We start from the raw sequence: 23,296 nt of genomic DNA, 5'->3' as shown, positions 1-23,296 counted from the left end.
TATTATTAATAAGAGTTAATTCATCCTCTGCTGTAAATTATTACAATATAGGATTCACTGTGAGGATAGAAATGCACATGGTTGGGAGCAGGATGTATTTATAAAACAAACAGCTTTTCAAGGTGATTGCTTTTATTTTTAATAACATAATAAAGTGGACAATATTTCTTATAAGAACCCAAAACTGATACATAGGCTGACTTGCAGGCACTGACACCTTTAAAAAAAAAACCCTACCAACTTTCCAGTGTCAGTTTGACCAAGGTGTGTTGTGTTTGCTATGATATAAGGCAGGGCTTCATTTAAATAACAGTCGCACTTGATGATCTGATTGTACAATCTATTCAAGCCCAATAGGCGCAATATGGTTAGAACCCCTCAGGATGTAAATGTTGTCTGTGTCCCCTTTAGGGGGGATTATCACTGTTTTTATTGACACCCATGACCTGGACAGCACAAAGTATTGGGCCGGGTTGAACCTTATGTTCTATACAGTATAGTATGCAGTATACTATACAGAGCAGTGGCTCATAAGATGCAGTACAGATGTCAGACTCCTGAGTTGACGTTGGTAATTTAAAAAGCAAGGATTTTAACAAATGAGAAGCATAAGAGCTTAATAGAAGAAAAATTGTAGAGAAAGAGTCCGAAAAGGAAAAGGAACGTTGTGCATGAGAACTTCTGCTGCATATCTGCAAGGATACTTGTCAGGAGCTCAGTAGTCATTAGTTTGTATACTCTCTGCATAACTTCTGAGAACGGGAGAAATATATTTTTCCAGTTGCATGCTAAAGTCAATTATGCCGCGATCAGTATATGATGTGTTAGCGATTGTCTGTCTGATTTTAGACTATCTTTATAGACATTTACAGGAAGGGCTAGGGATAGAAAATAGAAGAGATACAAATAATAAAAAATTATAATAACGATAACAGAAGTGTGTACTTTGTATCTTCTGGCAGCTAATGATGGTATATGACTGACTGGAGGATGATGGTAGGTTGATTCCCAGCAGTGTTTTTGCAGTCTGGGTCCTGCTGGGGAAATTTACCTTTACTTCCTGTCTTAGATACACAACAGAGGAAGAACTGAGAGGAAATCTACGCAATGTAAGGGAAATTCCAATCTTAGTCAGTTGTCTCCAGAACACTTGTCCCACCTGGTAGATTTTACCTCAACTCTTGCTCTCATGACAACTCTAAAACGTAGGATTTCCCCTTATTTTCTGTCTCGGGAAAATAATTACCAAGACAAGTACTTACTTTACTTACTCTGATTCTGCTCCAGTGTTGGCAGCCAATTCCTCACACTGGCAGCTGTAGTATGCATGTGGACATCACTCTGTGGGACCTGCGCGTTTGCACACAAACTACCCAGTTTCCTTGTCGGCCTGGCATCTTGCGGTTTTATTGTTAAGCTGATTTGCTGGTCCCTTGCTTTCTTTACAGAATTCCTCTCCCTGCTAGAATCCAGAGGAAACTGTACAACACACGCAGCACTGCTTCTCTTCCGCTCACTGGTGGGCAGTGCCATGGGTGGTAAAGGTCTGCAATCAGCCATGCCCATTATTCCCTGCTGATGCAAACCTGCAGTGTTGTTATAGGTTGGGCACACGTTGGACCACTTCTGCTGGACCACTGGTCCCCCAGGTAGGGCCACAGTCCCACTAATTGGGTAGTCAGATGCACGGAAGGGTTCTGCAGGCTGGGAATCTCAAATGTAGCATGAAAACAAAGCTAAGACATTCCTGACTGTACTGATGTTTCTTGAATGTATCACCAATTTTTGGGGTTTAATAAGGAGTTGCGCTAATATTGCGCAACATAAAAATTTTCAACTACCACCATTTTATTCTATAGGGTCTTGGCATTCAGAAAATATATAATGTTGGGGGGTTTTACGTCATTTTCAGGCCCAAAATGTGGAATATAACATGGGTGCAAAAATTGAAAAAAGGGCCTCAGTCATGAAGGGGTTAAAGTGTTTTTCCACCAGGAGGAGTCAGTTCCTTAGCACAGCGCCTTCCTTTTTGATTTTCATAGCCCTCCCCTATACTGGGAGAGTCTAATAACTCTCTGTGCTGCCCAGCTCCTCCACCCCTTCTTTCACCTCCCTACATAACCTTTCATGCAGCTGCCAGGGAAGGAGCAAATTATAAATAGTCACTAGAGCTTCTGGGGCTGCTGACATCACATCCAAGATGGCGGGACCCAGCAGCTCTCTCAGGGCTTTTAGATGCCTACACAAGGGAGACTTTGCAGGTAAATAACATATATTTAATATGTTAAATGCACATTTATTCTAAAAGGAAGATTTCTGTTAAAATCAATGGTCTGGCAACAAGGTTGTTTTATGATTGTTTCTACAAGGTACAACTCTTAAACCAGGGGTGCCCACCATTTTTGTGTTAAGATCTACTTTTCAAATGATGAGCTACATGAGATCTACCAACGAAAAAAAATCACAATCTACCTAATGGGCACCCCTGTCTTAAACTGACAAGAATTATAGAGATTTGCTAAAGACGTACAAGAGAAAGCACCAAAAAAGGCTACTGCAGCCCACTACAATTCACATGCATCCCTCGAGTCCTAAATAGCATTTCAGGGCTCTAGGTTGTAGCATGTGAGTTGGCCACTTTTTTCACTTTGTAACTGAAAGAAAGAGCTTCATCAGGCTGTATGCAACCCATTGTCACTTAGGTAGCAACATCCATTTATTGAAGGTTCGGTAGGTGGTAAGGTGCACATCTCTGCAGTGGGTGTGATTGTTGGGAATGTAAACCAGGTACCAGTGAAAAAAAGTAGAAAAAAATTACCAGTTTCTATTAAGTGAAGTGTCACCAAGTAAAAAATATTTTATTTACTTTTTCTTGACAATTTAAGTTTAACCGACCAATAGGCAAGATGCTCAGGGTCATATAGAAAACTAGAGTCTGATGTCCAGTAGTAGTGGGTGCTACAGGGCATTAGGCTCTTCAGTGTGCGAACAAGATTTACTGGACAGTATGGCCACTAGATGGAGCCGAGGAGCATAGGAATTTCCTGTGCTTCTCGGATCCGTCTAGTGGCCATACAGTGCAGTAAATCTTCTTCGCACAGAAAAGAGTTGTGCGAACGCTTTATAGATCAGCCTCTTATATTCAAATAGATAGTCTGCAGCCAATTTTACACAAAATATTGGTGTTCATATGCTAAAGAAACACATTTGAAAGAGCTCATAAAACAAGTAGCTACAGGTGTTGTAAAGGTTTTTTTTTAACGCAATAGAACTAATACCCACATAACACAAACACCGTGTATTACAGATATAATGTTAATTTTACTATCATCTATCATACTTTGACAAGCCTCACCTAGAACAAATTTGCACTTGTTTCTAAAAGAAAGGTTTTATTATAACCTTGCCACAAACTCACTAGAGAGAGACTGCTGCTTCTACTAGTATTTTCTGGACCCTGAGTTTAACCCTTTCCCTACCAGAGCTGTTTTTGCATTTCAGGTCTGAAAATTGCTTAATATGTTTTCTAAATTGCAAAAACCCTAGAAAATAAAATGACGGCAGTTACAATTTTTATATGGCATTATAGTAGTGGAACAGTGTGTCAAACACAAATTTTCGGTAACAAAATGCATTAAAATTGATTTTAGTGCACATAAACACAACATGATACGCATTATTTAGTAACATATAAAATACGAGGTCGCATTGAGTAAATAGATACTAAACATGTCAAGCCTCGCACTTGTGAAACAGTGAAAAACTTTGGTATCCAAAATTGTCCATCGGCTTAGTCTTTAAAAGCCTTCACATCATTAGTTTAGAGTTACCTGTAAATATTAGCCCTAGAGTTATTTCTCTCACTCCGACGTGCGTGGCAATACGTAGCATATGTGGCACAATTGTTGTTTTTATACCTAAGTGCACCCAATGGATGTTCGTATGTGCATGTATGTGGGGGCGGAGGCTTAAAAACATTTTTGGAGGTGCTTTGTAGTTTTGTTTAAATGTTAATTTTTTACCCTTTTCAACACTAATGAATCCAGATCAACCAAATATACATTGCCCAGCAAAGCATTTCTTTATAGCGCTTACAGTCATCATGTTTTCAAACAGCCGACTTCAACCCTCTCTACTCAGATTACCTGAACTTCCTGTCCAGTGCAACCAGTCCAGTCAAAACTTTTTGACTTTAATATCATGTTAACTTTATTGCTATCACATGAGGGGCTAAAAGCACCCTTTGTGATAGCTAACAACTGGTGGCAGGTTCTTTTAACCACTTCCAGCAAATTCATGTAAATGTACATTCTCCGCTGGAAGTGGTTATACCAAGAACACGGCTGCTGCTGCAGGCGACTGCTGTTTAAATACAAGAGATCCGGCGTCTGTACAGGCACCGGATTGCTTGTACGGTGCGGCGCCGTGTTCCCTGTGTCCCCCCCCCCTTCCCTCCATGGCCGAAGGCTTCCCATGCTCTGGACTGGCGTGGAGGGTCTCCCCTGATAGATCGGAGGAGAGATTTCTTCTCCGATCACTGGACCCGCATTACATCACTTACAGTGTCACTGGGCACATTCTCTGGCTCCCAGAGCCAGAAGAAGAAGGTGATAAAGCAAATCTCTGCTTCATCAGCCTCTTTGGGGTTCCTAGGTGACATTAGTGGTCTGAAAGACCCGCGATGTCTCCATAAAGAGGACGTGTCAACATTATATTTGCTATCACATAGGGATTTGTTAGCCCCCAATGCAATAGCAATAAAGCTGAGTGAAAAAAAATTGTAAATATTAAAGTAACATAAAAAAAATGCAAAAAAATGTTTTTCAAGTCCTCCACCCCCCACGTGCACGAACATACAACGCAAACATGCGTCGGATGCGCCTACGTGCAAAAACTAAAATTGCGCCACACATGTTACATATTGTTGTGAGCGTTGGAGTGGGAGCAATAATTCTAGAGCCATTAATCACTGGTAACACTAAACTGATGAGTGGTAAAATCGTTTAAAGTGTCGCCTATGGGAAATTTTGGTTATTGTAGTTTTTGCTGTTTCACAGACGCACGCAATTTTAAGGCTTGACATGTTGGTATCTATTTACCAGGCATGACCCCTTCTCTTATATTTTGCCAAATAATTGGGCATTATATTCTATTTCTTTGCACTACATTTCATTTTAGTGTATTTTATCCTAAAAAAAACTTGTTTCATAAAATTTGCGCAAATACCGTGCAACATAAAAAATTGCAACTAGCATCTTTTTATTCTACATGGCCTCTGCTTTCAGAAAATATATAATTGTTCAGGGGTCTGGAGCTGTTTTCTAGCCAGAAATTCTGATTTTATTTATGTGTGTGCAAATGTAAGAAATTGCTCCGGGCAGCAAGTGGTTAAGGAAGACATGTGGCGACCCCCATTTTCCGCACTGCATCAACGCAGGTCACCGCTAAAGCACACAGAATACCATTGTTGCTTTTTTTGCTGCAATATTATAAATCATTAAATCATCATGTAATTGATTGTATACATTTTTGCACAGATTATTCCAATTCCCAATAACTAAAGCAAATTTTCACTTTTTAAGTCCACTTTAAAAGCATGATAATTGCCTTCATTGCTTTGGCCTAACATTACTTTTCTGGACACTTACAACACTAACTTTTCGTTTTTGAAATTGCCAAATATGCAGAGTTGTGCAATGAGCCTGTCCTGAGGGAAATGTAATCTGTGCTTCCCATGGTCTCTTTTTCACGTCTGCTTTTTTTTTTCTTCTTCCTCCGCTCCGGCTATGTGGGAAATAAATGGAAAGCAGTCAACCGTACATCAAAAATGACATGAAGTTTAGTAAGGTTTGGCTTTTCAGGCTTCTACATATATTGTATTTTCTGCATGAAGGACTTTACCTATGTGTCATTGTGATATGGAAATACCCTGCCACACTGCTATTTGCTATCATTAACTAACGTAACGTGACTTGTATTACTAGAAAATCAAGAAGCAGTTTTCACCAGATACTCAGAATTTGCCATACAGTGACTTTGTGTTTTGTTTGTTTTTTTGTACATAAAGCACAAACACTTGCCAGTATTTACAGCTTTAGCTAAAACTTTCCCATGTCTTTCCTAAAGGCCAAGGACCATGTTTTATGATATACCCATGCTCACGGTGTACGTATGTACCGAGGTACAGACATGGACGGGAGCAAGATTGCGGGCACAGACTCTTGCTCCTTTCCATGTCTGTACCTCGGTACATACGTACAGCTGTGAACATGGGTATAACATAAAACTGACTCCAATGCAAATGAATGCACAATTTTTCTTTAGTGAAAATGTGTGCATTTAATATGTTTTCCTTAAAAGTGGGCTTTGCTTTTAAAGCCAAACTCTGGGGAGATACAAAATAACAGTGTGCAGGTATGTGTTCACTTTAAGTGTATTGTAAAATAAACTAGTATAAGTACATGAATTAGACTTAGTATTAGCCTCTTTTAATCTCCTATACAGCAGAGCAAAGGCTGGAAGAGGGACAAGCGGCACAATCATGTGCTAATAAGGAACATACTGACAGCGAGCAGAGTGACAGAGGAATGAGCCAATCATTCTGCTTCTCCTTCACTGTTCAGTCTCAAGCTTGGGGAGTGACAAGACCTAGTTGTATTACTTTATTGCATTAGAGAAACGTTATGTCTCCATGCTGACTGGCTTAATTGCCAAAAAATCCTTTGGCAAGTAAAACATCTCTCAAATATGTATCTCATCTGTGTTTTTAGCCGTTTGCCCGAAAAAGTGTTGCTTTAAAGTAAAATGGTTATGAAAGAAGTGCTGGGGCTGCCACTGACTTCCGTACCTTTTAAATCACTGTTCTGGAAAAAGTATGCAAATGATCAAAGTTGGATGTTCATTCATACTGTCCATTCACGCTGAACCCTAAGGCTGGGTTCACACCTGGGCGTTCTTAATAGGCGCATTTTATGCGCGTTTTTGCCCTTGTGTTTGAAGCACGCCTTTGTCCAATGAAACGCGTGTATAATTATTTTTTTAAACTTTTAAACCCGGAAGCCAGATTCCGGCAGCGGTTGGAGGACACAGCGGGGATCGCGGACAAGGTAAGACCTACACTGTATTGCCGAGTGTGGCTCGGAGTTACCACTTTGGTACAGAAAATTAACCCCGAGCCACACTCAGGAATACCAATGGCTACGCGCTGAAATCTGCCCCTACGCGCGTAAAAGAAGCTCAAGTACTTTTTCGCGTGTAGGGCGTTTTTCCGCGCGACAAAACGGCCCAAAATATGCCCTGGTGGGATACATGCCCATAGGGATTAATAGGATTTCAGTTCTTGTGCCTTTTTCAGCGCTTTGAGTAGCGCTGAAAAACGCCCAGGTGTGAACCCAGCCTCAATGTCACGTGACAGGCCTGAAACCACAGTATACCAAAGAAAAAAAAGTTTAAAGTACGAGCAGGAGGGGGCCTCATGTGGAAGGGGTCCTCTAGGGAAGGCGGGGGGACCAGAGCCTGGATTGGACTTTAAACAAAGGAGTCCACATGGCAAGGAAACAATATTTTCAGCAGCAGAAGACAGCAAAGACAACTTCCACATCTCTACTATAATATGTTTCCTTTAAAAAAACATTGTCAGCATTTCCTGTCTTCTGATCTTCAGCTTGGTTTTTTCCGTCACCTAAAATAGAAATGTATTACAGCAGATCTCCTACTGATGTTTTTAAATAAGCGTTGTAGTTTTATTCAGCTTTTAGGAACCTTTTGTGTTATCTGGTATGAAAGGCATATGTTATATAGATAATGTTGTCAGTATAGATACCCATGTGCAGTGGAATATGATAAATACACAGTAATAGAATGTTTGGCAAAGTTGGCTTTACATTTCTTTTGTATCTTAAAATGGAAGTAAAGTCAATACGCTAAAAAAAATAGCTGAGAGGCAGGGATTTTTGCCCAAATTTTTCCTATCTCCCCTAGCGGTTTTTTTATTTGTTGTGTACTCTGAACAGCACATGCACCATCCATTGCAAACATTCAGCCTATTCACAGCATCTCTAAAAAGCCGTGAATGGGCCGGGTGTCAGAGTGGATAAAGCTCCTGTGCGAAGATCGATCGAGCCACACTGGAGAAGGGCAAACTTTTAAGGTAAGTGTGCCCTACTATGCAAGTAGCTTTGCCTACTTGCACATAAAGGCAAAAACAAAGACGTTTTAAAGTGGTTTACTTCTCCTTTTAGCCAGATATAAACAGAGTGTTTCTTGCTAGCTATATAAATGATGCAAGCAGGGCTGGTGTCATGAGGAGGCACTAGGGTGCAATGCTTTCCCAAAGACAGGGGAAAGATTCACGTATGCACATAATGACTTCTTACTTTTCTCCAACTTCCCTGATCTCCATACTGGTCTAGGTGAAGAAGTAGTAGAAGCATTTTCTCAAGGAGGTGTACAATGCATATTATGTATTTCTCTCAGAGCAGGTTTTCTTTAGCCCCTAAGCATCTCTTGGTATCTAAGGGAAATTTACAAACTGTGAGTCACTAAAACAGGGTTATGTATACTTGTACTTGATTTCCCTCTCTTTGAAATATTACACCTCACTTCCTTTTGCTCCTCATGGGACACAGGCAAGAAAAAAAAAAACTGTCAGTAGTTCTGACCCTTTCCTACTCTAATCAAAATCAATTTATAAAGTTTTGTCTTTGGATATACTTATACTGGGCAAAGTAATTCCCCCTCCCATAACTCTCTTTCACCTGCTGTTATAATATTAGGTACTTTAGAACTTTTACACTTACCTAAAAGTCCCCCATCCATGTTCCTCGCCACTTCTGGAACTGCAACCAGTCCTTCCTGCGCTGTAGTAGATTGGTCACCCATTCCTGGTGTCATCTGCAGTCTTCAAAGCACTCCGCTTATTCTGACTCCGATTGTTGTGCTAGTGACTTATCCCTTGCTGAGACCTATATGTCTGGCCTGTATAAGCAGATTCAATCACTGAGGACAATTATTGTCAGATAGCTGAACTCACCAATACCTTTTCATCCACAAGAGTTGCTTTATTCTGTACATCAGACAACAGGATACAGCAGATGGATGGTTTTCAGTATTATGCGGTCAAAAGATGATGCTTTCGTAGCGTACTGTGCAGAATACACGTGTCCCGTGTTACATGTGGCCTGTAGCTGCATCCATGACACAAGAAGTACTGACCAACAAGAAGGGTGGAGCATACATACAGAGGAAATACATCACAAAGGGAACACAGAACAACATGTGCATTACCACAATTGGTCACTAGATGGCAGCATAGGGACTAACAATAAAATAGCTATAGGCAAACTGATCTAAGGAAACAACTATATACATTCTTATCTACTAACAATGCTAATATGTTCAATATGCTAATATGCTAAAATGTTCAATATATATAATATTGAACATATTCTATGCCCCATTGGGGTGGCACACCGCTACTGGACATCCAATGAGAAGTATCCATGTCACCAAGGTAGTGACATGAAAAGCTGAAGAACCATCCTCCATTGCTGGAAAGAAGAAAGAAAACTCAGACCCTAAAGCATCAAGTGACCACTGATTTAGAGGTGTATTCAACTAATTGATTTGGTGTGTGGGGTGCCCAGAGTTTAGCTTTCAGGGTTTCCCCTCTTTCAAAGTTATAGTATTACCCCTCTGTGCAGTGTCTGGAGTTGGTTCTGGATGCAGGCATCTCTTGCACTGGTCACACAGTTTAGGACACAACACAGGAGCAATGGTTGCTACAGAGCTCTGCAGGTGTCTGGAATAGAAAACTGTGGACTCTTTTTCCATATCTCTAAAATTGTATTTATTCTTTTTGCATTCAATCTAATTATAATTGGTTGGACATTACTTAAGTGGACCTTGAACTAGAAAGCAAGGCCCACTCATTACAACAGGACTGTATGCATATACGGTGATGCACCCGTGGACAAAAAATTAGAGAGTTGTTGTAATTAGTACACTGTACAATCAAGTCCTGCCTGCAATGTGACATTCCCAAATATACAGGAATGAAGTTTTGGCCAACCATGGTTCCAGAAGTTAGAAAGCACTGCCATACCACACTAGTGTTTGTGTTGACAAAGCGGGGTCCTCTATATAATTTTGGTGTGGCTCTCACACTGGGAAAGCTATGGGAAAAAATCTAGTTGATACAGTTTGCAAGTTCTTCTAAAACTGCAAAATTCAAAGATTTGGAAGTCTGTTTTTTAAAGAGAACCTGTGTGGCTAGAGCTGGGAGCTGCCAGTTCCAACTTAGTTTTTAAAGGTAATTGCTCTGGGGATGTCATACTGATTGTATCTTCACCACTCAGTGACTCATTAAAAACGAGCATGCAGGACAAGAGTTCAGACTTTTCTGGCTGCAGGCTTGTTCCAGGACAGTGACTCACTAGGTAGTAAAACTAGGAGTAGCATGGCAGCCCTGGGGCCTACATTTTTTACCAAGTCAGGACCTCAGGCTTTTGCCTCTTAGAGGATCAAAACACTTCTTTATTCATTTGGAGACGCCAATTTTTATTGATTTACAATTTATATAGATTTTCTTACTTTTTCTACACTTGTTTCATCATGGGGGGGTTGCAAGCTGTATCCTGTCTTGCATGCTTGTTCCAAGTCAGTAAGAGACTAAGAGGTGCGTCTCCTATAGTGTTAAATGTTTACTGTTATCAGAAAGCAATAGATGACTACTACAGTGATCTGTTGGTGCATGGAGTAAGTAGAGCAGAACTGGATAAGCTTTGCCCTGCTTCAAAATGACTGCTAGAATTCACAGGAATTTTTGATTAGATCAGAGATTTTCCCTGTAACCACAATGCAGAAGCATTGTGGTTATGTAGTTCTATGGAGTATTCTTATTGGACCACAAGACCAGGAGTTAATTCAGCTACTGGACTTAATGCAGAAACCCAGCTCTGGCTTATAGTTCCAGCACTGAACATGCCAGTACCACTTAAAATGGCGCTGTAACTAGTACAGCGCCATTTTAAGTGAGTAAAATGGCAGTGCCCTGGTTTCCATGCGAATATGTTTACTTTAGATGAGCTCAAATAGGGTTTATGTTTAAAAAACTTTTTCAAAAGAAAGTGTTGATGTTTCCTGTAGACATGAGCATACCTTAGATTAGTGGTGGTCAAATTATTAGAGTCAGGGGGCCTAAAGTGCATCCCACAACAACACTAGTATATCCATGTTCAACACAGGAAGATCCATTATGCAACCAAAGAAAAAAAATACATAAAATAACTAGAAAAAGTAATAGAGAAAAAGTCAGAAATGTGAAAGAAATAAACCAAAACATTTAACTATAAAAAGCTGATGTAATTAGAAGTTTTCCTTTACTGGCCTTAGTCATGTTTCTGGCAATGCAGCTATTGTGCAATTGTGCAGCAGTGTATATATGGTGATAAGGAGAGCTCTTTCTCTAACCTACAGAACATGAGAGGGAAGACGTTTCCAGGCTTTACCTATGTAATAGGTCACATGATGTAGAGCCACAGTCAATAAGCATTTCCTATTGTGTTCCAGGCACCCGCTGATCAGGTCTGAGTAAAAACGTAGGCAGGAAAGACACGGACTAGTGAGTGCCAGAGCTTGAGGGATGGTAGGACTGTGGCTGAAAGAGCACAGATGTATTCCAGAATCCTGCTGCACTCCATACCGGGTATCTCTGTCAGCGTGGGTGCTCGAAGTGACCGCGGATGGCGCAGCCAATACTGAAACTTGTTAGAGATGTCACCAGCACACCATATTGAAGTGAAGAACACGTCTGTTTATTGACGCTTCATGTCAAAACAAATAGCAATGTTTCGGGGCCACACAAGGTCCCCTTCATCAGGCTTGAAATGACAACGTTATGACAACATTGTCATTTCAAACCTGATGAAGGGGACCTGATGTGCTGGTGACATCTTTAACATGAATTAGCACAGAAGCACCATCATAATTAATATATAAACCACCAGAGGGACAAATGAGTGGGTAGCAGAGCTAGCTAGTCACTGGCGAGTGATCACATGATGTTTACTAGTGATGACATAATCAGTCTGAATCTGTTATAATGTAGACAGCATCCACATTTTTTCCTATAGACTGGGAGATATTCAGTTTATCTGAACTATTTAGAAGCTCCGAAACAATGTCGTCCTCCCCAAATGTCTTACCATTGTTCCATAGGCAGCTGCATAACTCTCCTGGCTGGTCTGTTACTTCTGCAAGTGCACAGAAAAGATCCCATTTACTCCTACATAGGAATGAATGTACAGAAGAAGGGAGGTAATATAAAGGATAACTAAACAAAAATACAGTTATCCTTTATGGCACCACATAGAAGAGTACGCAGTGTGATATGTCATTCATCTCTACATAAAACTTGCATTCCAACCTAGGAGGAACCATTCTTACTAGGGTTGTCAAAATTACACCTAATTTTTTGTATCACAATAACTAAAGTATTCAACTCTGACCGATGAAAGCTGATATTGGACAGGGAATTTGATCTTTCATTCTTAGACATTACTCATTTCATGTGCCCAGTTGTGTTTGGTTGGTAGCAGACAGAGTAAGATATAAGTATTTAAGTATAACACAGGTTTTAGCAGTTTATGTGATTGGTCAGTGAAGAGGGTATACAAAATAGGTAAGCTTTAGCCAGGGTTAAAATCTGTAGTACATCACTCTGGGTGTGAAATTGCAGACCAAACGTTAAAAGAATTGTTTAATATACACAAGCTTGTTCAGAATAAACTGATAACCTCTATTTTCTTCTTTTTTCTATACTTCAGAATTCTAACTGTAACACAGAGAAACACTATGAGCATGCCGCACGATGCTGCCTAAAATGCCAACCAGGTATGTCTACTTTATATAATGACTGTTTGTGGGAGAGCTGTAATTGTCACCGATCATCAGTTTCCTGCCTCCTTCCTGCTTCCTGGAAAATCATTTTTTCCCCCCTTGCCATGCCTTAGCAGTGGATCCCCATACACGTCTATAAGGCTGTCTCCCAAGCAGCTCCTGTATTGGGAGATAACCCCATAGAAGTATGGGGATGGACTGTATAGACATGGCAGTAACGATTATGGTGGTAATGATTGAAAACATTTTGAAAATCCTAGCAATGAGCTTCTCTGATTTTCTCCCTCTTGGTCTGTTAAATATACAATTGAAAGCGGTTTGTTATTTAAAAGAGGACAATGAGGTGAGTGAAAATCACTCATCCTCATAGTTCGAGCCGATGTGTGACAATTAAATTGTCACATGTCGGCTCAAAAGATTGGGAAGTGAGTGAACACATACCGTCGTTCGCTCACTTCTCGATCATCTCCCTGCAGTGAGCAGTGACTGTCACTCACGGCTCACTGCAGGGATTCCCCCCTACCCGCTCCGATCCTCCAGAGCTGACTGGAGGAACAGATGGGGGAGGGGGCGGGTACAGCTGGCTCTGCCTCTAAATAGGGAGAGCCAGCTGTCACTCACGCAGCTGGGAGGATCTCAACAGTAATGTCGGGATCTGCCCTGGCTGCTGCGGTCTCAGTATACCGCGAGCTGTAGCTCATGATTTACTAAGCTTTGGGTCACGGGAGGATGCTAGTATATGTCCTCCCGTGACCCTTAAGAGAACTATGGGGAAAAACATTTACCCCCATAGTTCCGTTTTAAGTACAAAAATACCATACCTGTTGATCTTGTCAGACATTCAGAGCTGTCCTGTGTCCTGACCACATTTGATGTGTTATCTGAGGCAGTAGCACTACCAGTTCTTCTCTTGGGACTACAGATCAATTAAGCTGGCCATGCAGTGGTCGAATTTCGGGCTACGTCTTGTTGACTTGGCCAAAATTCAACCAGTGTGTGGCCCAGTCGGCACCCCTCCATTCGACAAAAGTCAGTTTTTCAATCAACATTTGTTGAAGGAGTCGGTCTGAAAAATCTCTGCCAAACAATGACTGCAGCCAAACAGCTACAGTTACTGTTCAGGTACTGTGACAGCGGCACACCCTCATATGGCCGCTGTTTAGTATATGACCAGCCTTAGTGCCTGTGTTGTGGGTATGACAAGAAGGGATATGATTCAGTAGCCTAGCAGTACGCCAAAGATGTACTGTATATGTTTTTTATTTCTATTTTGTTTACGTACCACTCTGTCATTTGTATCTACAATGAACTTCCACAAGGCCCTTACATTTGAGACAGTGGAGATTATTTTCATGAAAGAAATCTGATGGACAGAAATATATTATATTTGCATAGTATCATTTTATGATATATGCTTATACATAAATATATCATATAGCGAAAGGAAATCTTCTTCAAAATAGCTATTAAATATCAACAAAAATGTATGACTGTATTAGACCATACCATTCTTTTATAGCCTTTATAGTATTTTATTTATCTATTTACAAATCATGAAAGTTTTGAGTACGGTACATTTAGTACAGGAAGCAAATCTGCAGTCAGTTTTGTTTAGCTCTTGACAAAGAAGAAGTATAAAGACAGTATAATGTTGTCGTTATCTCCTGGCGCTAATGGCTGTCATCAAACAGTCTATCCGCTGTTGAATGGTTCAAAGTTTTTCACACGGTCTTGAGGGGCTGCTCATCCAAGGCTCTGGGGCTTCCATCACATACATATAAAACAAAAAGGAACAGAGCGCCTTGAACCTCATCTTGGCGCTCTGTTCCTTTTTGTTTTATAAGAGGTTTAAAGAGTATAAATATAAAAGCACTATACTAAAGTATATATTCAGGGTTCTTCCAGGTATCTGTTTCTTTGCATATCCTACAAATTGTAAACTTTGAAACAATCATAAACCCCATCTAGGTGACTCTGACTCGTAGCAGAATGTCAGGAGGTCTGGGTCTCCCCAATTTGACTAAATATTACCATGCTGCCCAACTCGACCAGATCCCTAAGTACCATCGTACAAGTTAAACAACCATATGGGAACCCTGGAGGCCATCACTTGCAAACCTTTGAATATTGACAATTTGCTGTGTCTTCACCCAAACAGCAGATCCTACTTATCCACCTGAAGTTTGAAACACACCTTATAGGCCTGGGACAATACTAAATACTCTGAAAGCTTTCAATCCCCTTTGAAAGCCCTTGTGACCTTTACACACAATCAGGCCTTTCCAACTGGTTTCCATTACTATGTAACATACCATCTTCCCCGTCTACACAACAACTCCCCGTGTACACCTAGAAATGGGTTGCAGATTTAGACACAGACCTCGATGTCCACATATGGTCCAGATCTGGCAATGCAGATGCAGGCCTTCTCAACTTTTAAGCTCAACTGTGCTTCCATTCTCTTCCTTGACACCTCCTACCCTCTTCCCTTTTCTTACCATTAACCTACCCCACCCTTCAGTCCACAAACTTCTGGGGTCTACTGCTAAGATAAGCTACTTCTTAGCACCCATGTCCCATAGGAAATGACTAGCAAAATGAATATTTGTATTCTTCTGTAACATCGACCTTGATGATTGAATGTGCTGTTAACTTTCACTTTGATTTTTACTAATGTATCTGTTACACTGCAGTTATGTGGCTGAAAAATAAAAGGACTATACTATACAATACCATTGTACTAATCATAATTTCTTCTCCACACTATACTAATTACAGAATTGAGAGACATTTATTGTATGATTTACATTGTACACAAAACGTTTCCTTTTTGATTTCAGGAACATACATGACAAAAAGGTGTTCTTCCAGTGCAGATACCGTTTGCAGTCCATGTGGACCTAATGAATACATGAGTGCCTGGAATGACGATTTGAAATGTTCCCTTCATACGGTGTGTGACTCAGGTAAACTGCTGTTATGTTGTCTTCTAGCCACCGTGTTCTTCTTTTCCATTTCTATTTATTGTTCTTTTGTGTGCATGCTTCTGGATGTAAACATGATTGGTTCCTAATGTTCTGAAATAGCCTGTGTAAAACAACACACCTCATGCCGTTTGAAGAAAGTAAAGAAAGTTTGACTAACTTAAGTTTTACATATTTGACCTTCCATAGACCAGCACCTTCCATCTACCTACAACCGTTTTTTAAACCCAAATGATCCTTCAGCCTGACCCAACCCTCAGAGTTTGTACTTGCAATCCTACTCAAACTCCTGTTTTACCTCTGCTGTGTTTTGAGAGACTGACTTGTTACAAGAAAGAGCTGCTACATTACTTTAAGTTATTTCATGGTACAAGATGCTATAATGTTAGATGGAGATGCATTTTATAAGAGATCTTCATGGTAGAACCTGTTGCAGTGTTATAAGAAACTGCTATTTTGCAAGAGACTTTAAAATACTTTTTTTTACAGTGCACCTGTGCCTAGGGTATGGACATTAAAGTATTTACATATTCTGAAGAGGCAGTTTTTTTCTTTGCCCTTGCAGTGGGGCTACCCCTGCACTGCAGGGGTTAATGGCTCGTTTTTTTTTCTAGGTTCAAAAATAACAAAGTTACACTCACCCAATCCTGCAAGTTGGCTGACTTTTAGACTCTTGCAAGGCTTTCTGTATGCTCTGCATGTTAAGTAAGCAGAGTTGCAATAACAAAACCATCCTATTTGCTCTACCTGTCCTATCTGCTCCACATCGCAGGTAACCTGCAGGCACCCAGCCCAGAACAAGAGTCTACTCTAGGCTGTGAAATATGAAAACATTTTCCCAAGAACGGTTGGCAGTCCACATTCCTGTTGTATGACGAATCCCAAGTGTAATGTTTGGTTTGAACTCATACTAGAGCATTGCCAGCAATAGAGGGCATTGGAGCAGACTGAGAAACTTGAGTCTTATATTTGGTGGTCAGGTGATATTGCACTTAATGAACGATGAAATGCAGATACACATGCATCTGGTATGAGTGGTATTTTGACTCAAGTCTAATTTTACTTTGCAAAGTGTTTGCCTGATATCCCAATCCATTTACTTTTACATGACCACTACTATGCTAACGTCACTTCTGATGCTTACATGTGCTATTTATTAATCAGTGTTTATTGCTGCTATTGTAACAAGCAGAGTTTAGATTAGATGCAGCACTTACAAATAATGTGTCAAGTATGTTCTATGATTTGATCATTATAATAAATCCTCTGCTCCATATTTATGTGTGCACATGGGAATAAAGGACCAGGACAAAAAATGCCTTTAAAGAGATATGTAATAATTTTGAGTTTTTGATGGATACAAGTGATCACATGATCAGGAAACCACAGACATTGTTTCCTGATCTTCTCATCAGGATGTCTCCTTGATGCACCTGACCCTGAAACTTAGCACTCTCTCAGAGCACACATTGTGATTGCAAACAAGGAAAGTTTGCTGCATTTTGTATACAGAGCCATTCACAATCTTCAGTCCAGGAAACATGGCCACTATTAATGGCCTGTTTGTACAGCTAAGTAGCTAAGTAGTCTAAGTAGTCTACCTGGAGCACTTATGTTGCTGGTAGGTTCATTCACACCTTCTGGTGCTAGGGAATACTGTCCTGTGGATTGAGAAGTGGGATGGAAGAGAGCTACCCCCCACCCCCTTTCCTATAGTCCACCACCCCCCGATCCTCATCTTGACCTGCCCATCCTATTCCCCCACCCTACTGGTCCTTCCATTGCTCTTCTTCCCACTTACTTTTCCCTTTCCCCACCTCTTCTCTTGGTCTCCACTTTTATTAAAGGGAAACCCACACACTTGATGAGACTTACAGTCAAATGTGATAGAACTCCAGCTCCATGTATATCCTTAAATGGAACGAACCCCAATGATTTTCATGATGGTTTGTAAATCATTTTTTGACATTGCTTTTCATGTATCTGTGTATGTACTTGCTACAATGTATCCTGGTTTTAAATCGGGTGTTGTACTGCATCCAAATGTTTATCTACAGCAGGGGTAAGCATACTCCAGCCCTCCAGCTGTGGTGAAACTACATCCATCATGCATCTGCCTGTGGGAGTCATGCCTGTGGCTGTCAGAGTGTTGCAATGCTTAATGGGATGTATAGTTGCATCACAGCTGGAGGGCCGGAGTTTGCCTACCCCTGGTCTACAGGGGCATTGTTTTATATCTAGTGTGTGATCTTGTGTTATAAATAAAGAATACATGGAAACAGTATTAATTATCTTTGCTTTTTCCCAGGCATTGCCGTTTTGAATTGTAATTTTTAATGACAGGGTCACTTTAAAAAGGCATAAAAATTTATTTTAAAAAAGTGTCTTATGGATTCTGTTCATAGTGCATCCTTGTGTAACTGCAGCTACCTCACTAGGGACATTATACTCCCCATGATAGATTATTGGCACCAAAGTGAAATTCAATATTATATAATATTGTTTGTATCCAGTGTCTCCCACCCACAGCTCTATAAATGAGAGAATCATGGAGGCTGCCTGGGCTAACCACTCCTTATGGAAATGCTAGTTGCTTGGCTGACATGCTCCTCTTTAGCTGCAGGAACTGACCAGGAACAATTATGAATATAGGGATTTCTGTGACCTTTCTGACCTGCATACTTGTTGGAGGTAAGTAATTGAGAAAACATTGAAGCCAGTGGGTCATCATATTATCCAGGCAACTATCATATTTTATAATGGCAGCAATATAGAAGAAGAATATACATTAAAGTAATAAATTGATGGCTAGTTCAGAATAATAAAAGAGAGATAAACAGCCCAATTTTTCACTGAATCCTTTCATGTCCCATAACCTTTCTCTACATCAACAACATCTGGATGCCATTTGTATAATAAATAAAAACATGCAATGAGTACATTTAAGATAAATGTTCTATGCTGAAATTTGTACATAGTAAAGACATCCATATGGTTAACACAAAAGCCATCCTGCTACCTGCCCTGTTAGAATTGAAGGAACCTGTAGTGAAGAAGTATGGAGGTTGCCATTGTTGACCTCTCCTTCACATAATACTAGTTCCATGTCATGCTGACCCATTGGCTTCGGCACTTTCTCAGTCATTTATTTGGAACAAGTATGCAGATTAGGAGTTCTGAATTGACTCCTGCTGTCCATGCCTGTTTCAGATCTGTGTCTCAAAATGTCAAAGGAAGAGACAGCCAGGCTTCTAGCATTTTTCAAAAGGAGTAAGAAGTTGCTGCCTCTGTCTTTCTCTATGTACAAGTTGTGTTTAATTATTTGTAGACTATCAGGGCTATTCACAAAAGGGTGACGAGTTTGGAGAAGGCAGGAGAAGTGAACAGTCTAGGACAACATAGGTGAGCTGAAAAGTGAGCTGAATTGGAGAATTTTTCAAAATCAGCTATGTTCTCCTAGAATGTTCACTTCTCCTGCCTTCTCCAAACCCTTCACCCTTTTGAGAATAGCCCTGTATGTAAAAAATCCAGCCTTGTCTGCAAGTCTTATTAAAATGTCTCCCTTCTTGTAGGAAAAGCCTTGCAGGTGTTTAACAATGGAAACAGCACCTATCCCCGAGAATGTATGTGTACTGACGGATACCATTTTAATACCAATCAAGAAATATGCATGGAAAATACAAAATGCCCTTTTGGATTTGGTGTACAGATCCCAGGTGAATATGTACTAACTTTCCAACCAGATTATCAAAGAACTTTGAAATGTAATTGTATAGAGATAAAGAAGCACAGATACAAGCCCAGAGGCAACACTGAATTTGGAGCCTCCTCATATGTCTTACAGAAACTTTTGACTGAACATTTTTTGCCTTGTGCAATTGTATAATAATAAACATGGGTATATTTTTACTTTAGTTCACCCATTATAAGCCTACTGTAAAATGTTAGCACCCAGATGGTAAACAAAGTGTCAGTTATAACTGAGGTTCCTCATCACATGTTGATGTGGTCAAACAAACAGACAATAGAAAATACGTCAGATAGATGAAGCACTTTGTGAGTACATAGACTCCAATGTCTGTGTGTGCCTCAGTATGCACGAGGCTGTCAACTATGCAATCTGCATTGAGATATTTACTTCTGCTTACACCCAACTTGTTTTGTGTAGATCCCAGCATTTCCTTGGGGGCCTTGTGAGTATTTGTGATTCACCTAGTGCATACTGTAGTGATTCCGGTTTAGGATGCCAGTTTTTTTTAGTGGCCATGTCATAGGTTTTAGATCTAGAATATATCAGTCTTCATCTACCCTCTCAAAAGGAAACATAAGTACAGGAAGACTTAAGGAGACTATTATTGCATGTCTGGAAAATTCTGCTAAAATTCTCCATCTCTCTCAGCATTTACTGAAGGTGGCAGTATAAGTTACAAAACCCCTCTTATCATCCTTCAGAGAAGGCTTGTCGTCAAGTGGCTTGTGTTTCTGGGCCTCTTGCGTCCCTCTTTGTAGCCCTCAGTGGCTTTTATGAATTTAAATTGAATGAGACTCCAGCTGTTCTCCATTTAATAAAAACTACACGCCCAGATGTAATTTGCAGGTTAATACATTGGAAAATGTTTTTAGGCTCCCTTTCTCTAGAATAAGATTATGTCAATTGCAATTATTGCGATAATGTTAAAGCCGCTGCAAGGATTTTTGCTTACACAGGCCAAGGTGCATTTTTTCGCTCCCCCCGGCACCCTCAGATGGCTGCTTATGCAGTCATAAGCTAGCACCTGCCCTGCATAGACATCCCATAAGGCAGCACTCCAAAACTAATAGGACATCTGAGATATGCAAGTTACAGGTCAAACCATATATCTCAGAACCATTTAGAAAAAAAGGAAGACCGTCAGCTACTAGTGTCCTATATGTAAAGCTACAAACAATGACTCCCCCAAATAGTTCACTGCTGAGCACTACAATACAAAGACAGCCCAAAGTGCACCACTCCAGAAAGCCTAAGTAACATGTGAACATCCCCAGCATTTAAGAAAAGAATGACCATATGCTACTGAAGCCCTATATGTAAAGCCACAAAGCTACAGACATTGGTACCCCAAGTCCCTTACCATGAAGCACCCCAATACAAGGACCCCCCCATAGAACATACCTCCAGCTGTCACATACAAGCGATCCGGCAGCTATAAAGTCCTGCAACATCTGTTGTGGCTGCTTATGAGTTGATGGTGGGAAAAATAATGTGTAATAAAATTAGTTATGAGGCCTTACACTGATCACCATTGTTACGGAGGTATTCTCACTGACCAACAATGTAATAAAGGTAATCTCACTCACCAGAAATGTAACAGAGGTACTCACACTGACCGCCAATGTAACAGAAGTATTCACACTGACCGCCAATGTAGCAGAGGTATTCTCACTCACCAGCAATATGTGCCCCTGTGTTAAAGCATATCTAAACCCAAAACCAAAAATGTCATATATTGCAACTAACCAATCTGCAAATGTGGTGCCTATATACGTTTTCTTTTTTTAAGCTTTTTCTTCTTTATTTTTACCTGGCGATCCAGCCAGAAACAAACTTTCTTCCTTAGGGTGGCTCCATTCCATGCAGGAGCAATGAAGCCACCCTTGGACAGCGTTATTGTCACCCTGTGGAGAGGACAGTGTTAAATGGACTGGCAGACTAACAAAATAAAATCCAGCTCCAGCTAACACTTTTTAATGCAGGTACAGCAACACTTTTTTCTTTTCCTTTTGGTATAAAGGTTTTACAGAAATGAATAAAATCTGGCCATTGGGTTTAGATACGCGTTAAGTCCTAAAATGCTATAATCTTTTTTTTTTTTCCCTAGGAACCAAGTTGGTATGACCCCTAATCAGAAATAATATGGACCCTATTTGGCTGTCTGTTATAGAGTAGCTGGTTGACATGAAAATTGCATCTGTTTTATAGTAGCTGTCATTAATACATGTTCGGTCTTCCAAATTTGTATATGAAAGCCTGCTTACTTTTTTCCCCATAGGTCAGCGGAATAAAAATACTGTATGTGTACCATGCCAAGAGAGATATTTTTCCAATATTTCCTCATCAACAGAGCAGTGCCAACCCTGGGCAAAGTAAGTTATTCATTAAATATAAAAGATCTGAAAAGCTGAAAAAAAGGCTTTAAAAGTTTAAAAATAAATTAAGAAGCTTATGTGTCCAGCTATGTATTTATTTACAGTTTGATATACACATTAAAATGTCTTCTGATCTAAAGGTGCCCATAGACATTAGATGATTGCCAGATCAGGCAACCATTCATTTTTATGGAACAGCCTGAAAAAGCATGTCTTTCCTTGGGGAATAAAGTGATTTGGCTGATTATTCACTTTGTTCTGTTAGTAATGTTTACCATGTGATAAACTAACTCTAAGACAATCGGCTGCCTGTGGACACAGGGCCGGATTTACTCTCTCTGCTGCCCCAAGGCCAGGTTCCTCAATGCGCTTTATCAAATGGTTGGGCTTTGCATGCACATTAGACCATTCTCTAATGTCAGTGGAGCAGCGATTTGTTACATCACTTTAAGGGGAACGATAAAAATGAAAAATTCCTTTAAATATCGTGCCTGGGTGGTCCTCTTAAACTGCCTGTGAAGTGGCGGATCTGCACGATGTATAGAACCTGCTGCAGCAATAAGTGACATTTGGAAAGAAAAAAATGACATTTCAATTGCTGGTAATTGGTTTTCTGTTAATCTTTTAAACAATTGCTTGGGGAGGCAGCCTATATGAAGAGGCCACATTTTAGGACACTTGGAACAAGGTTAGAGATTTTTGGATACTTTTGCAGGCGTTGGGTGAAAGTAACAACAGGCGCTTTAAAATTGGGCCTTTGGTATTGGCGGTGGCTTCACACCGTAACCCTTCAGATTTATTGTTGACGAGTGCAGGGTTGGACCCTGCTGTAAAAAATTCTAATTATATATACCTGTCACACAGGTGTTGAAAAATTGGACCTTTAGTGTTGGTGGTAACTTCAGAGTTATTCTCAGGGAGTGCAGAATTGAAATGCATGCCAAGGTCCCCTGAGCCTGTCCTTATGCCATACTCACACAGGAACTCGTTGATGGCCCTCTGTTGCGTGTGCAGCCTCTGCAGCATTGCCAAAGTGGAGTTCCACCTGGTGGGCATGTCACAAATCAGACGGTTTGTGGGCAGGTGGAATTCACGTTAAATTCCAGCCAGACGAACACTGGCTGGGAATGAGTGCCTGAAATGGCTACAGAGTTTTCTGGTCTGCCTCAAAAGATCTTGCAGCCCTGGGTACCAGGTTAAGAAATGCTGCACCACCAAATTGAGGATGTGTGCCAAGCATGGTACATGCATCAACTTTCCCAGGCGTATTCCTGGCTCAAGCTGGTGTG

The 23,296-nt window shown here is 40.5% G+C and overlaps 1 protein-coding gene across 1 annotated transcript in view; it reads left to right on the top strand.

Moving 5' to 3' along the window:
- Positions 1 to 23,296, top strand: part of LOC108798474 (tumor necrosis factor receptor superfamily member 11A-like) — a 59,098-nt gene that overhangs the window by 20,943 nt on the left and 14,859 nt on the right. The window contains exons 2-5 of the mRNA XM_018570236.1: positions 12,825 to 12,891; positions 15,738 to 15,863; positions 19,454 to 19,597; positions 21,911 to 22,004. Coding sequence (XP_018425738.1) covers positions 12,825 to 12,891; positions 15,738 to 15,863; positions 19,454 to 19,597; positions 21,911 to 22,004 — 431 coding nt within the window. The remainder of the gene's footprint in view (positions 1 to 12,824; positions 12,892 to 15,737; positions 15,864 to 19,453; positions 19,598 to 21,910; positions 22,005 to 23,296) is intronic.

This window comes from Nanorana parkeri, unplaced genomic scaffold (genome assembly GCF_000935625.1).
Source record: "Nanorana parkeri isolate BGI_ZX_2015 unplaced genomic scaffold, ASM93562v1 scaffold1484, whole genome shotgun sequence".
NCBI lineage: Eukaryota > Metazoa > Chordata > Amphibia > Anura > Dicroglossidae > Nanorana > Nanorana parkeri.
Note: the sequence above shows the minus strand (reverse complement) of the source record. Positions and strands in the feature narration are given on the sequence as shown.